The sequence below is a fragment of the Ascaphus truei genome, chromosome 1 (assembly GCF_040206685.1).
Source record: "Ascaphus truei isolate aAscTru1 chromosome 1, aAscTru1.hap1, whole genome shotgun sequence".
Classification (NCBI taxonomy): Eukaryota; Metazoa; Chordata; class Amphibia; order Anura; family Ascaphidae; genus Ascaphus; species Ascaphus truei.
This window is the reverse complement of record NC_134483.1, coordinates 3,226,458-3,241,819: the sequence shown is the minus strand read 5'-3', so window position 1 is coordinate 3,241,819 and position 15,362 is coordinate 3,226,458. Positions and strand designations below refer to the sequence as shown.

At 48.0% G+C, this 15,362-nt stretch overlaps 1 protein-coding gene across 2 annotated transcripts in view; it reads left to right on the top strand.

The window, feature by feature from the left end:
- The first annotated feature begins 10,757 nt into the window (after positions 1–10,757).
- Positions 10,758–15,362, top strand: part of CD72 (CD72 molecule) — a 122,195-nt gene continuing 117,590 nt past the window's right edge. Inside the window, exons 1-2 of one of the 2 annotated variants that reach the window (XM_075575290.1) lie at positions 10,758–10,877; positions 12,011–12,136. In XM_075575290.1, the coding sequence (XP_075431405.1) occupies positions 10,808–10,877; positions 12,011–12,136 (196 nt within the window). In that variant the 5' untranslated portion in view covers positions 10,758–10,807. The remainder of the gene's footprint in view (positions 10,878–12,010; positions 12,137–15,362) is intronic. The other variant, XM_075575298.1, reaches the window with a different exon arrangement.

Genomic DNA, 15,362 nt, shown 5'->3' with positions numbered 1-15,362 from the left:
ATGGATTCCTCAGAGAAAAGAGGACATATATAGTGTACGAATACCCTTTAAAGCATATAGCTCAATGCTCTTGGATGAGCAGCACGGTTGGTCTGTCCTTCCGATACGAACATGGTACAGGGTCACCTCACAGTGTCCTTTGTCAGGTCAGCGCTATCCCCGACCAGTTAAGACGACGCTATGTCGCTTCCGGAGTTGATAATAATGCTGCTTCCTCTACTGCTGGGAAAAAATCCCTCATGGGTACGTCCAAAAATTGTGAGTGCTGATAAATGGTTTTACATATAAACAGACTGCTATATGTAAGTGTAAGGGGTAACACATCCGTGGCAAATGAGCAACGGCCAAAATACATGTGGGATAATGACCCTCCGTGCAACCAAACACCCAATGGAGAGGGGGAGGGGATTTGGAAGAGAGGGAGTGAACCACACTGGAGGGACCAGCAGACCAAAGCGACCCTGTCGGGTCCTCCAACTCACTCAATAAGCCCCCCTCCCCACTCACAACTGGTATGCACGGCACGGTCTCCACACTGGCTCAGAAGTAATGAAACGTGAATAAAGTTAAATGAGAGGGGCGGCTGTGGATCCCGCGTTGGGCGGTGGGAGGAGTAGCCGTGAATAAATTGGTGATGCGCGCGCGTGCGCTCCAGAGGGTGTGGTGGCGGCAAAGGAGAGAGCTGAAGAGTAGTGGGAGGCGGGACCACCAGCGTGGCTGCGTGCGAGGCGGGAAGCAGCGGCAGCCAGAGTCGCGGGAGTCAGAAGAGGTAAAGAGGGGGCATGCTGTGGACGGCGTGTCCCCCGATTCCTTACAAGGACTTAGACCCCGGCGGGAAGGCTTTTCTGGCTTGAAATCGAAACCGGTTGCTCTGCTATACGCACAGAAGCAACTATGAAAAGTCCGCCCGCGCTCTTACTACTGGATGTCACGGGAGACCGGGAATTTATACCTTTTAATCAGGATCATACATTGAGCAAAACAGGTAAAGTGAAATAGATGGTAAATTTATTTGCAGGAAAAGGCAGACACACAATGATACATAAACTACATAGGAAGAGACACACTTACTTGGGAACTGGGGTAAAAAACTGGACTTTCCTTGCTAAATAGGACTTTGAACAAGTCTTTAGTTGACCGGGACTTAGCTCCAAATGTCCTTGAATCCAAATCGGCATGCAATTCCAGACGCCACCGCTGCCTTCTGTCCGGAGGACTTGATTCTGCTTGACCGGGACTTAGCCCGAAATGTCCTTGAATCCAAATCGGCATGCAATTCCAGACGCCTCCGCTGCCTTCTCTCCGGAGGACTTGATTCTGCTTGACCGGGACTTAGCTCGTTCTGGAACTAAAATCGTCTGGAAATCCCAGCCGCGACAGATACGTTCTGTTTTCAGAACTTGACCGCAAAAAGCAGGACTTGGACAATTATCTGGGTCGGGTTTTCTGAAGCCGGAGCTCTGCTATTCGCGCAGTGGCATCTTTTTCCACTCTCAAAAACTCTGCCGCTGTTTTGGCGCTTGAGAATCTCTCGGATAATTGGCTACAAGGTTTCTTATAGTATTTTGGAACTCATTTGTCAGAACATTGGTCCCGAAAGTCCCAGCTCATAATACCGTGCACAACAGTACATTTTATACCAAGTGCAAATTTAATAAAAATATACTTTTACATGTCCTAAGTCTCTGGGTTTGGGGAACAGAATAAAAAGCTGCACTTTATGTTCTATTTGCCTATATTCCCCACACACTATAAAATAGACTTGGACTGGACTTTAACAAATCCCCTCACAACCTTATATATGGTTGGAGAACCCATGAACCCCTATACAGGTTCTGGGTGACCTGGGCAGTAACTGGGTATCCCCCGTAACCTAGGGACCCCTGATAGTTACAGGGACACTTTTGATCCCTTTGCACCGTTTACCTTTCTTGGCTATGCTGAAGCAGGGAACCCTAGCGGTGAGTTGCGCAAGTGTTTTCAAGAGGAGATGTTGCAGGGACAATGTGCCTACATGTATCCAGGAATCAAGCATGATCCCCAGGTACTTTTTTGGGGTATCCTTGCAACTCTGGACCCCGACTACCTAGACACATTTTGACAACACTATCTCCGCAAAAAAACCCTTAAAACCCATACCCTAGCAATCCCTGCTTGCTGGCATCCCTGGAAAGGTAACAACATAAAAATTATATATTGTCGCACAATTACAGTTTATGTAAGCACAACAGTTAGGCTCAAGAGCTGACACACGTGAACCCCAAAACATGGATCAGAGGTAACCAAACGGGCTTAACCTTTATTTGAGAGCCTGCTTACCTCCACACCGTCCCACTGGAGGACCCTGAATCTGATTGGCTCACAGATTCTTATAGTATTCTGCGTTTCATTCACAAACTCAGCAACGAATCAACGCGTGGGAAAATTCCCAGGCAATCAATCAGAGCCAAGCCGGCTTGAAAAGCCGGGTCAGCAGGAATGTCAAAATAGCCAGGAGACATGCGCAAGCCTGCCGCCTCTCTCCCTGCCGCTTCTCCCCCTGCCGCCTCTCTCCCTGCCGTCTCTCTCCCTGCCGCCTCTCTCCCTGCCGCCTCTCTCCCTGCCGCTTCTCCCCCTGCCGCCTCTCTCCCTGCCGCCTCTCTCCCTGCCGCTTCTCCCCCTGCCGCCTCTCTCCCTGCCGCTTCTCCCCCTGCCACCTCTCTCCCTGCCACCTCCGTCCCTGGCTATCTCAATGCCACCCGCTGGGCAGGCTCCACCAGGTCTGGCAGAACAAGTGGCATCCCGGAGGACGGCCATTGATCTCCGGACCTGGTACTCTGCCTTTCCCCGCTGACCAAATGCTGTTCACACCTCTGACATCCTCTGGCTGCTCAGAACTCCGATGTCCAGCATTCTCACCGGCGCCTGTGGGTTAGCTCGGGCAGCCTGAGTGGACATCCGTTCCGAATATAAAACACATATTACATTAATAAAGTATATTTTAATACACTTCTCTGAGTCTCTGGGTATAGGGAATAGAAAAGGAAAAATAGTGTAATTTTATTTCTATCTCCCTTATCCCTCATACACTTTCTCCTAGACTCAGTCTCGACTCTCAGAGTCCCCCCTCCACCTTATATACGGTTGGGGCACCCACAAACCTTATACTGGTTGTGGGTCACCTTGGCACTAGCTAGGGTACCCCCTTAACCTAGGGATTCCATCAGCTCCAGAGATACCTATTCATCCCTGTGCCTCATTCTACTTTCTGGGCTGTGCTGAAGCAGGGTACCCTAGTGGTGAGATGCACTTGTGTTTTCAAGGGAATGTATTGCTGGGACAATGTGCCTACATGTATCCGAGAATCAGGCATGATTCCCAGATACATTTACAGTATGGGGAATCTGACAACTCCGGACCCCAACCTCCTAGGCACATTCTGTGGTTCCTCTGCAAACCCCCCTTGAACCTCACACCCCAGCGATCCATGCTTGACTGCATGCCCGGAAAGGGGAATACACGAAAAATACTTTTATTGCACATAGTACATTGTACCATTCCAATGTTATTAGGCCAAAGAGCTAACTCTCTTGGACCCTTATACTCGGATCAGGGGTAACCACAACGGGCTTAACCTTTATTTGACAGCCTGGTTACCCCCTCCCGTCACATCCACACACTCAGATTGAGTCTCCTCCACAGTGTTTTTATTTTGTTTGTTAGTGTTTTATGTTCATGTGTGATTGGCTTTTACTGTATTTACCAATCATTACCAATTTTGAGTAATATTCTAATAATGATAATTTCATACTAATTTCATCTACTCCATCCATTATGTAAATTGTGCAACTACTGTATCTTGGGATATTGCTCTCTCCTGTGTATCTACATAGTTACATAGTTATATAGTTACTGTTACGCCGGTGCTGCCCGCAGACCAGACCCGTCCCCTGAGCTGAAGGGGGAAGTGGTAATACACGCACCCGCAGCAAAGGGAGCGTGTCCGGAGTGTGGTATGAAGCGTTGCCAGGCCAGGTGTAGTAAGGTAGACAATACTTGCCGGTACCGGTTGTAGAGATAGAGTGAAGAATGCCTTGCCGAGGTCAAGGAGTGGAGAGTGGAGATAGGTCGTAGTCCAAGCCGTGTTCAAGGGGTTACCAGAGTGAGCGTTGTCCAAGGGGTGCCGAGATCGAGAGCCAGAGGGGGTAGTCGTACAAGCCGCGTCAGAACCTGTGAAAACACTGAGAGAATCCAGAAGTATTTCCATACAGAGACTATGTCGAGCGACGAGTGATGGGAAGCACAGGCATAATAAAGCTGGGCAGGCCAATGGGAAAAGGGGGCAGGCCTGGAGGACTGCAAGGAGTCCTCCCTGATAGGAGGGAGGTGTTACAGCCCAGCTGAGTGTAATCCTTGATTTGCATGGAACTGTGTGATGCTTGGGGGCGACGCCTCACTGCAGGAGCAGTGGTTAAAAGTGCTCTGTTAGGCGTGTGCTCTGTAAGCTGGGAATGCATGCACATAACGTCTGGGGCTGGTGTGTGTGTAGGTGTGCGTGCAGGAGGGAGTGGGCGTGCCCGGCGCTGAGCAGAGGAATCGCCGAGGGGAGTGATCCCGCGATGGCGGCAGGGGCGAGGAGCCGTGGAGGCCGGTAAGGCAGGATTGTTTTGTGTGTCCAGGGGCTCCCTGCGGAGAGGGGGTGCTCTGTGTGGGAAGCGAGGAGAACGCCGATTCCTGACACTCCCATGCGCTCCCCTCCCGTGCGGCCCCCTCCAGTGTGCTGCCCCCTCTCGTGTGCTGCCCGCTCCCGTGTGCTGCTTCCTCCCGTGTGCTACTTCCTCCCGTGTGCTGCCCCCTCCCGTGTGCTGCTTCCTGACAGTACCCCCCTCTTCAGGAACGGCCTCAGGACGGTCCAAGAACGGTTTCTCTAAAAACTTTTTCCTGAAGGACTTAAGAAGGCCGGGGCATGAATGTCCTTTGAAGGTACCCAGGATCTCTCTTCAGGGCCAAAGCCCTTCCAATGCACCAAGAACTGGAGCTGACCCCTGGATAGGCGAGAATCCAAAAGAGAGTGAACTTCATATTCCTCGTTATTTTGTACAGTAATGGGATCCGGTTTACGAGTCTGATCCGGAAAGAAATGACTGGAGATGAATGGTTTTAAGAGGGACACATGAAAGACATTGGGAATCTTCATATTGGGTGGTAGTTGTAGCCGGAATGCCACAGGATTGATTTGTTCACAAATAGGGAAGGGTCCCAGGAACTTAGGTGCCAGTTTAGGAGATGGTACCTTGAGGTGGATATTCCTAGAGGAGAGCCATACCAAATCCCCTGGTTTGTAACTGGGCGCCGAACGACGACGACGATCGGCCTGTAGTTTCGATCTGCGGGAGGAGTTGAGAAGGGTAGACTGAATCCTGGACCATGCGGTTTGGAGGGAAGAAATGCGTTCATCTACGACTGGTACTCCAGAAGGAATGTTGGGGATGGGAAGACAGGGAGGGTGGAACCCATAATTTATAAAGAAGGGTGACTCCCGGGTGGACTCGTTTTTTGCAGAATTGACGGCATACTCTGCCCAAGAGAGGAGTTGAGCCCAATCATCTTGGAAATCGGATATAAAACATCTCAGGTACTTCTCCAGGGATTGATTGATTCTCTCCGTTTGTCCATTGGACTGAGGATGATAGGCGGAAGAGAAGGAAGAAGAGATGCCCAATCTCTTCGTGAAAGCTCTCCAAAATTTGGATACGAACTGAGAACCTCTGTCAGAAACAATGGACGAAGGGATCCCATGAATCCGGAAAATCTGCTCCGTAAAGATATCAGCAAGGGCGGGGGAGGTGGGTAATCCTTTAAGTGGAATGAAATGGGACATCTTCGAGAACCTGTCCACGACCACCAAGATAGTGTTCATTCCTCTGGACTTGGGCAACTCCACGATGAAGTCCATAGAAATGTGGGACCAGGGGCGGTCGGGAACTGGAAGGGGTAATAGAAAACCCTGAGGCTTTTGACGGAGAGTCTTGCTTTGAGCGCACGTGGGGCATGCGCGGGTAAACTCCAGAATATCTTGAGACATCCTTGGCCACCAGAAATTCCGACGAATGAGATCAGAAGTCTTCTTAAAACCTGGATGACCTGCAGATTTAGAGGAGTGACCCCAAGACAGGACCTCTGGAAAAAATTTGGATGGTACAAAGAGTTTGTTGTCGGGAACGACCAAGTCCTTGGGAATGCGTCTCTGGGAGTGCAAAATCTTGTCAAGATTCTTGAACATAGACGTGGCGAGAATCCTCTCATGTGGAAGGATAGTATCCAACAACTCCTCTGGCCTCTCTTCAGAAGAATGTATTCGGGAGAGTGCGTCTGCCTTTACGTTCTTGGTCCCGGGAATATAGGACAGGTGAAAATCGAAATCGAGAAAAAAACAGAGCCCAACGAGCCTGTTGTGGACCAAGGCGTCGAGCGTTCTCTATATAAAGAAGGTTCTTGTGGTCCGTGAGAATAGTAAACGGCTCTTTTGACCCCTCCAGCAGGTGTCTCCACTCTTGAAGAGCCATCTTCATGGCCAGACGTTCCCTGTTACCCACGTCATAATTCCTCTCGGCAGACGAGAATTTATTGGAAAAATATGCACAGGGATGTAACTTATCTTGGGGCGTGGGTCTCTGGGAAAGAACAGCACCAGCGCCGCAATCAGAAGCGTCGACCTCCAGGACGAAGGGAAGTTCGATGTTGGGATGACGGAGAATAGGTGCGGATATAAAGGCTTCCTTGAGTGTCTCGAAGGCGGAGATGGCCTCGGATGACCAAGCAGAAGGATCAGCTCCTTTTTTGGTGAGTGCAGTGAGGGGTGCCACAATGGTGGAAAAACTCCGTATAAACTTACGATAGTAATTAGCGAACCCTGAAAAACATTGTATGGCCTTGAGAGAGTTGGGTCTTGGCCATTCCGTGACTGCTTGAAGTTTACCGGAGTCCATCATAAACCCCTCATCGGAAATGATATACCCCAGGAATGGAGTAGAGGTCGTATGAAAGGTGCACTTCTCCAGTTTGGCGTACAAATGGTGTTCACGGAGACGGGAAAGGACGTACGAGGTGTGGCATATATGGTCCTGGAGATCTTTGGAAAAAATCAGGATATCATCCAAGTATACAATAACAAAAATATTGAGTACCTTACGAAAGACGTCGTTGATGAAATCCTGGAAGACAGCGGGAGCATTACATAAGCCGAAAGGCATTACCAGATATTCGTAGTGTCCACTACGTGTGTTGAAGGCCGTCTTCCATTCATCCCCCTTCCTGATGCGCACCAGGTTATAGGCACCACGCAGATCCAACTTGGAAAAAATCTTGGCCCCCTGTAATTTATCGAACAGTTCGGTAATAAGGGGAAGGGGGTAACGATTTTTAATAGTTATCTGGTTTAAACCCCTGTAGTCGATGCAAGGCCTCAACGACCCGTCCTTTTTCTTGACAAAGAAAAACCCAGCCCCTGCTGGGGAATTGGAGTGACGAATAAAGCCTTTCTTGAGATTCTCCTGGATATATTCATCCATAGCGTGAGATTCTGGTAACGACAAGGGGTAGGTCTTGGACTTGGGTAGGGAGTAACCAGGAACTACTGTAAATCGATTGGACAATCGTAAGTCCTGTGTGGCGGCAAGAGGTCTGACTATACCTTATTGAAAATGTCCCGGAATTGATGGTAAATGGAAGGTAGAATAACTTCGGGAACAGAGGTATTGGCCAGCAGTTGATGAGTCTCGCCTGACCTCGACCTCCAGGAAATGGGAGCGGAGGCAGTCCAGTCAATGAGAGGATTGTTAAGCTGTAGCCAAGGAAGATCAAGGGTGATGGGTATCCCAGGAGCGTGAATGGCATCGAGAACTAAGGTCTCCTTGTGCAGATGTGAAGACAGAAGCAAGGGAGCTGTCTCTAAGGAGATGTGGGCCGGGGTAAGAGGACGTCCATCGATACCGACGAGTGCGATGGGAACCTTCTTTCTCACTAGTGGTATACGGTTTACCCTGGCGAATTCAAGATCCACGAAGTTTCTTCCAGCTCCTGAGTAAATGAAAGCGGCGGTAGAAGTCTTGAACTTATCGCCTGAAAGGAAGACTGGAAAAGTAAGTTTCTTAGGGAGTTCACCTTTAGAAAGGGGACGTGGGGACATTACACCCAGAGAGAGCCCCTCTGTACTCACTGGGTGTTCCCGTTTCCCAGACACAGTGGACACTCCCGAACCAGATGTTCCATGGATCCGCAGTAGAAACACAAACCCTCGGTGTGGCGGAACTGCCGTATCGGTGTGCGGATGCGTTGTACCCCCAATTGCATTGGCTCTGGCAACTCCAGTGCAGGAAGAAGAGGTGTGGTAGTACTTGGGGGAGCAGGAGTGCTGCTGAGAGTACTGGGGAACGGAACTTGAAAGTTATGGAAGCGAGTGTGCTGACGCTCTGAGCGGCGTACCTGGATGCGTTGATCCACTTGGACGGCCAAATCAATCAGGACCTCCAGTTGATCCGGCCTGGATTGGCGAGAGAGTTCGTCCTTGATGGGATCTGCCAGGCCTTGCCAGAATACGGAGACGAGTGCCTCTTCTCCCCAGTTAGTCTCGGCTGCTAGAGTCCGGAATTCCACAGCATACTGCGTCACCATTCGCCGTCCCTGAGTGATCTGGAGGAGAGAAACAGATGCCATCTCCCGACGAGCGGGGGAATCGAATACCCGTTGAAACTCGGCTTTAAATGCCGGGTAATCTTGGGTAAGGTCAGAACGTCGCTCCCAAACCGGGGAAGCCCAAGCCAGGGCGCTGCCAGTGAGGAGGTTATAAATGTAGGCTACCTTCTTGCGATCAGTATTGTAGAGATGGGGGGCCATTTCAAACTGCACCTCACACTGATTTAGGAAACCCCTACAATCTTGCGGTTCATCTGCATAAGTATTGGGGGGAGGAATCCTTACATCTGAGCTGCTAACTGCGCTTGCGGAGTGGGGTCTTACATCTGGCGGGGTCGCGGTCGGTACCCTGTCTAAGAGTACTGCGACCTGGAGTGTAAGTGCCACAATTTGATCCGCCATGGTCTGGTTTTGCTGAACAGATTAGAGAGAAACTGCTGTAGTTCGGTCTGGTCTGCGTCTTGTGGGCTCGACATAATGTTACGCCGGTGCTGCCCGCAGACCAGACCCATCCCCTGAGCTGAAGGGGGAAGTGGTAATACACGCACCCGCAGCAAAGGGAGCGTGTCCGGAGTGTGGTATGAAGCGTTGCCAGGCCAGGTGTAGTAAGGTAGACAATACTTGCCGGTACCGGTTGTAGAGATAGAGTGATGAATGCCTTGCTGAGGTCAGGGAGTGGAGAATGGAGATAGGTCGTAGTCCAAGCCGTGTTCAAGGGGTTACCAGAGTGAGCGTTGTCCAAGGGGTGCCGAGATCGAGAGCCAGAGTGGGTAGTCGTACGAGCTGCATCAGAACCGGTGAAAACACTGAGAGAATCCAGAAGTACTTCCATACAGAGACTATGTCGAGTGACGAGTGATGGGAAGCACAGGCATAATAAAGCTGGACAGGCCAATGGGAAAAGGGGGCAGGCCTAGAGGACTGCAAGGAGTCCTCCCTGATAGGAGGGAGGTGTTACAGCCCAGCTGAGTGTAGTCATTGATTTGCATGGAACTGTGTGATGCTTGGGGGCGACGCCTCGCTGCAGGAGCAGTGGTTAAAAGTGCTCTGTTAGGCGTGTGCTCTGTAAGCTGGGAATGCATGCACATAACGTCTGAGGCTGGCGTGCGTGCAGGTGTGCGTGCAGGAGGGCGTGGGCGCGCCCGGCGCTGAGCAGAGGAATCGCCGAGGGGAGTGATCCCGCGACGGCGGCAGGGGCGAGGAGCCGTGGAGGCCGGTAAGGCAGGATTGTTTTGTGTGTCCAGGGGCTCCCTGCGGAGAGGGAGTGCTCTGTGTGGGAAGCGAGGAGAACGCCGATTCCTGACAGTTACATAGTAGTTGAGGTTAAAAATAAGCAGACATCCATTCAACCTATGCTAAATTTAGATGACTGATACTTTATCCTATATTTGTATTGATCCAGAAGAACCCAAGCAAAGAAAAACCAGTGACGCATCATCCAATGCTGTCTCATGAGAAACATAAATTCCTTCATTATTCCAAATAATAGCAATGAGATTTCTCCCGGGATCAACATCCCTCCCATGTTTACAGATTAGGTATATCCCTGTATACCTTTCCTTTCTAGAAAGACGTCCAAACTTTTTTTGAAGATATCTATTGTATCTTGAAGATATCTATTGTATCTTGAAGATATCTATTGTATCTGCCATCACAGTCTCCACGGGTATGGAATCCCACACTGTAAGTGCCCGTACGGTAAAGAACCCTTTCCTCTGCTGCTGGTGGCATCTCATCTCCCCACTTTAAGGGATATGTATATAGTTATCATATCCCCTCTCAGACACCTTTATTCTAATGTAAACAAATCTAAATGAGCCTCTCATCACAATGTGACTTTCCGTGTGCTAGCCGTGTGAATCGCCACGGTCGCAGCTAACTGCAAAATCCCCCGTCTCACTTACATCTCAGCATGAGGTCATTTTCTGGCTGCGCAGGGCTGAAGGGTTAAATGTGGGCCACGGACTGGGAAATAACATGACATTTACAGCAAATTCTTGCCTGACTGAGCCCATCTGCACGTAATTCCCCTCTTCTTCTTCCTCACTCATCGTGCGTCCCTCAGTTATTTGCTTCCTCTTTTGATCAGACACGCACTTTATTCAGAGCTGCTGGCTCGTCCACTTGGGCAGAGATGGCTGATGCTGTAACCTACGCTGACCTGAGGTTCGTGAGACCACCACCGAAAGACCCCCCCCACCAAGGTAACCCCTCTGCGTGTCACGCTGCTTAAAGCTTCCGCCAACGGGCAAATCTGCATAGAATCCCATCCTAAATAAGGACTTCTGTGACGTCTACAAGTCATGTGAAAGTGCATCTACATTCCCCAGTATGATCCTTTTAGTCATTGTGACCTTCATGTTCATTTATTAATGATATTCTGTGTAAACAGCAGTTTCTTGCTGTATTTTTGGTAGGCCTGGCATAGATATTTTTTATTGTTACTGTTATAAACATTAAAAAAAACTTTGTAGGCATCAAAATACTTTTAATGTTGTTAATAATATCAAATGCCCCCAAATAATGTGCTGCATTACTATCGGGAATAACAGTGCGCCACGAGCTTTATCTGTACTAATATTATTGTGCTACATTACTATCGGGAATAACAGTGCGCCACGAGCTTTATCTGTACTAATATTATTGTGCTGCATTACTATCGGGAATAACAGTGCGCCACGAGCTTTATCTGTACTAATATTATTGTGCTGCATTACTATCGGGAATAACAGTGCGCCACGAGCTTTATCTGTACTAATATTATTGTGCAATGCAAACTTTTTATTGAGAATTGAAATCGCAACTTCAGCTGTTCTGGTTCATAATGTTCATTTCTTAAGTTTGAAGCAACAGCTCATCATAAAATGCTTAATAACTATACTAATTCATCACCAATGTAGTCCTCTGTGTTTATTAATAAAATTCAAATTATCTTTTGCTAAAACTATAGTCACTTTTTCTTCCAATTTATTTAGGGGCTTATTCTATATGGACTTGAATGCTTCAATTTCAGCCAATACAGCCCGATCATCCCCTTCAGCTGATATATATACTGTAGGTGCTTTAATGCACAGCTTTATTTTTCCTTTTTATCCTCCTTGCATAATACCCCAGTGATTATCCATCCCTTAATACATTCAAATTTGGACGTATCAAAAGGAAAAATGATAGGATTGTTTTATTTAATCTAATTAACATTTTGTCCTAAAAATGCACTAGGATGCAAGTGTGGGATTAAAGCCGTGCAAAGGAATGGCACCGGAATAACTTTATTATCTCTGACATTTAAAACCCATTAAAAAAGTTCTAAATGTAACAAATTCCTCCCTCGCCCCAGAAGTCGCCCAGGAGAGGGAGGCAGAAGATTGGGAGATGTACGAGAATGTGAAAACGTTGAAAGAACCCGCAGAGAATAGAAGAACTTCAACTCCAAAGATTGGCAGCCGGTGCCGGGCCATGGCAGGTAAGGTATAACTTTCTGCGTGTGCCCCATAATATGGGTTCTTCTTATTCTGCCAACTCTCCTCATCGTACACAGACTTCTCCCCGCACTTCCTGCTTTTGTCCCTGTCCCTATCAAGTTTCAGCTGCGTGTTTTATTAATGCCAGAACGGGGTGTTGCCTACATGAGTATTCATTGTGTGAATTGCAGATTGAATCAATTATCCACCTAAAGATTTGGTGACATTACTCTTTATTTTAGGAACTAGAATTTGTAAGGTTAGGGGGAAAAAAACAACTTATTCTGGTATAGAAAACCCATGTAAGAAAACAGATGGCCATACTGGTTCAATGACATACATTTAGGTTCATGCACTAACTAACTAAGTGCCATAAATGGCATTTTTGACATAACATTGAGGTAAGGAAATCACAGATGATGCTGCGCTTGTGTGTGTCTTTGTACAAGTCTTATTGTTTGCACTGTACGTTTAACAATTTTTAGTCTGCTGTTTAATTTTGTTTTCTACCTGCATGTGTGTTAGCCTCAGTAAGGTTTTCTATTACTCACTTTTGGGGATACTTTCAATATAATTTTGTACCTCTGTTATTCTTTATTTTGTATTAATTTACAAATATACATATTTTTTAATCAAGTGTGTTCTTTGTGAACATGTATCTCAACCTGGTCAGCTCTAATCTGTCTAGATCAGCTGTCAAAGGCAGACCTCAATGATGGACTCTTCTGTCTCTTCCCCTTGTCCTCTTCTGGAAGCTCTTTCAGATATAATAATAACAGTGTCCTATATCAATAAGAGTTGAGGCCCTGGCTCCATATCTCTTTGCATCTAACATAAAAAGTCTGGCCTTGAGATCTGTAAAGACAGATATATCTCTAAGCAATGTTGGTTCCAGGAGAGACAAACACAATAGTGGCTGCACTCACCAAAAGGTAATCCTCAGAATAACATGTCTCAAGAGGCGCAAGTCCCTTCTCCTGGAAGAAATAGCCAGGAGGTTAGAGGCAGATTTATTTGCCACTCAATTCTCAGTGCAAATTCATAGCTTTGTATCCCAGGGCTGGACCCAAAGGGCATGGCGAATGGATGCCCTCTCCTTTCCATGGATGGTCCAGGAATTTGCATATGCTTTTTCTCCCTTGTCTTTCCTCAAAGATCTTGCAAAGAAATAAAAGGGTGAGGGATACCTTGCTCAACCAGTTGATAGCGAGTGAGATCTGTGCAGGCATAGGGTGAGAAAGAAAAACACCAGTAGCGGCGAACACCTTACAAAATGATACATGAATAGAGTTTAACCATTCTAAAAGAGGGTTCCCTATGATGTATAGAGCTTCAGACCCTCTGAAACCATACTAATCATAGGTACTCCTCTCCCTTACCACCTCTCCTCTATACTCACTCCAGAGACATTTGATACCACTTTCTGTGACAGGAGGGGGTAACCAGGCAATCTAATAAAGGTTAAGCCCTCTGGTTACCCCTGAAACCACGGGGATCCCCGATAGCTACATAAGCACCATAAGCCAGGGACCAGACATAATACATGTTGAAAAACAAAAAGAACGATTCCTGCGCTCCTACCAATTAGGCTAAAATAAAATAATAATCTCATGAAAAAGGGTATTTTGTTAAACCCTTTGGCCAAAGCATTTGTAAGCCTGCATGCCACGTCAGGGCACACCCGTTAATGCATTGCATGGTAGGTGAATGTGTAAGCCTGCATGCCACGGCAAGGCACACCCGTTAATGCATTGAATGGTAGGTGAATGTGTAAGCCTGCATGCCACGTCAGGGCACACCCGTTAATGCATTGCGTGGTAGGTGAATGTGTAAGCCTGCATGCCACGTCACGGCACACCCGTTAATGCATTGCGTGGTAGGTGAATGTGTAAGCCTGCATGCCACGTCAGGGCACACCCGTTAATGCATTGAATGGTAGGTGAATGTGTAAGCCTGCATGCCACGTCAGGGCACACCCGTTAATGCATTGCGTGGTAGGTGAATGTGTAAGCCTGCATGCCACGTCACGGCACACCCGTTAATGCATTGCGTGGTAGGTGAATGTGTAAGCCTGCATGCCACGTCAGGGCACACCCGTTAATGCATTGAATGGTAGGTGAATGTGTAAGCCTGCATGCCACGTCAGGGCACACCCGTTAATGCATTGCATGGTAGGTGAATGTGTAAGCCTGCATGCCACGTCAGGGCACACCCGTTAATGCATTGCGTGGTAGGTGAATGTGTAAGCCTGCATGCCACGGCAAGGCACACCCGTTAATGCATTGCATGGTAGGTGAATGTGTAAGGCTGCATGCCACGTCAGGGCACACCCGTTAATGCATTGCGTGGTAGGTGAATGTGTAAGCCTGCATGCCACGTCAGGGCACACCCGTTAATGCATTGCGTGGTAGGTGAATGTGTAAGCCTGCATGCCACGTCACGGCACACCCGTTAATGCATTGCGTGGTAGGTGAATGTGTAAGCCTGCATGCCACGTCACGGCACACCCGTTAATGCATTGCGTGGTAGGTGAATGTGTAAGCCTGCATGCCACGTCAGGGCACACCCGTTAATGCATTGCATGGTAGGTGAATGTGTAAGCCTGCGTGCCACGTCAGGGCACACCCGTTAATGCATTGCGTGGTAGGTGAATGTGTAAGCCTGCGTGCCACGTCAGGGCACACCCGTTAATGCATTGCGTGGTAGGTGAATGTGTAAGCCTGCATGCCACGGCAAGGCACACCCGTTAATGCATTGCGTGGTAGGTGAATGTGTAAGCCTGCATGCCACGTCACGGCACACCCGTTAATGCATTGCGTGGTAGGTGAATGTGTAAGCCTGCATGCCACGTCACGGCACACCCGTTAATGCATTGCATGGTAGATGAATGTGTAAGGCTGACAGAGAGATATATATGTGTAAGTTTTATTATCATGCTTTATTTAACCCCTTCAGGGCTTTTACACTTTTTTCACCAGTCAATGGGACAGCTATTATATATATATACTAGCTGATATTCCCGGCGTTGCCCGGGATGTAAATCCGTAATAGGTATTATTATTTATAAATAGTTGAAAAGAAACATGGAAGAAAATGTAATACAATGTTGTTTAAAAATGGTTTATTGTAAACACGCCACAGTACAATGTATATTTTGGTGACATAAGTGATGTAAAAATGTGAGGTGTGTGTCCCGCTAGGGTGTGAGGCGTCGGGTGGGTGTTCAGT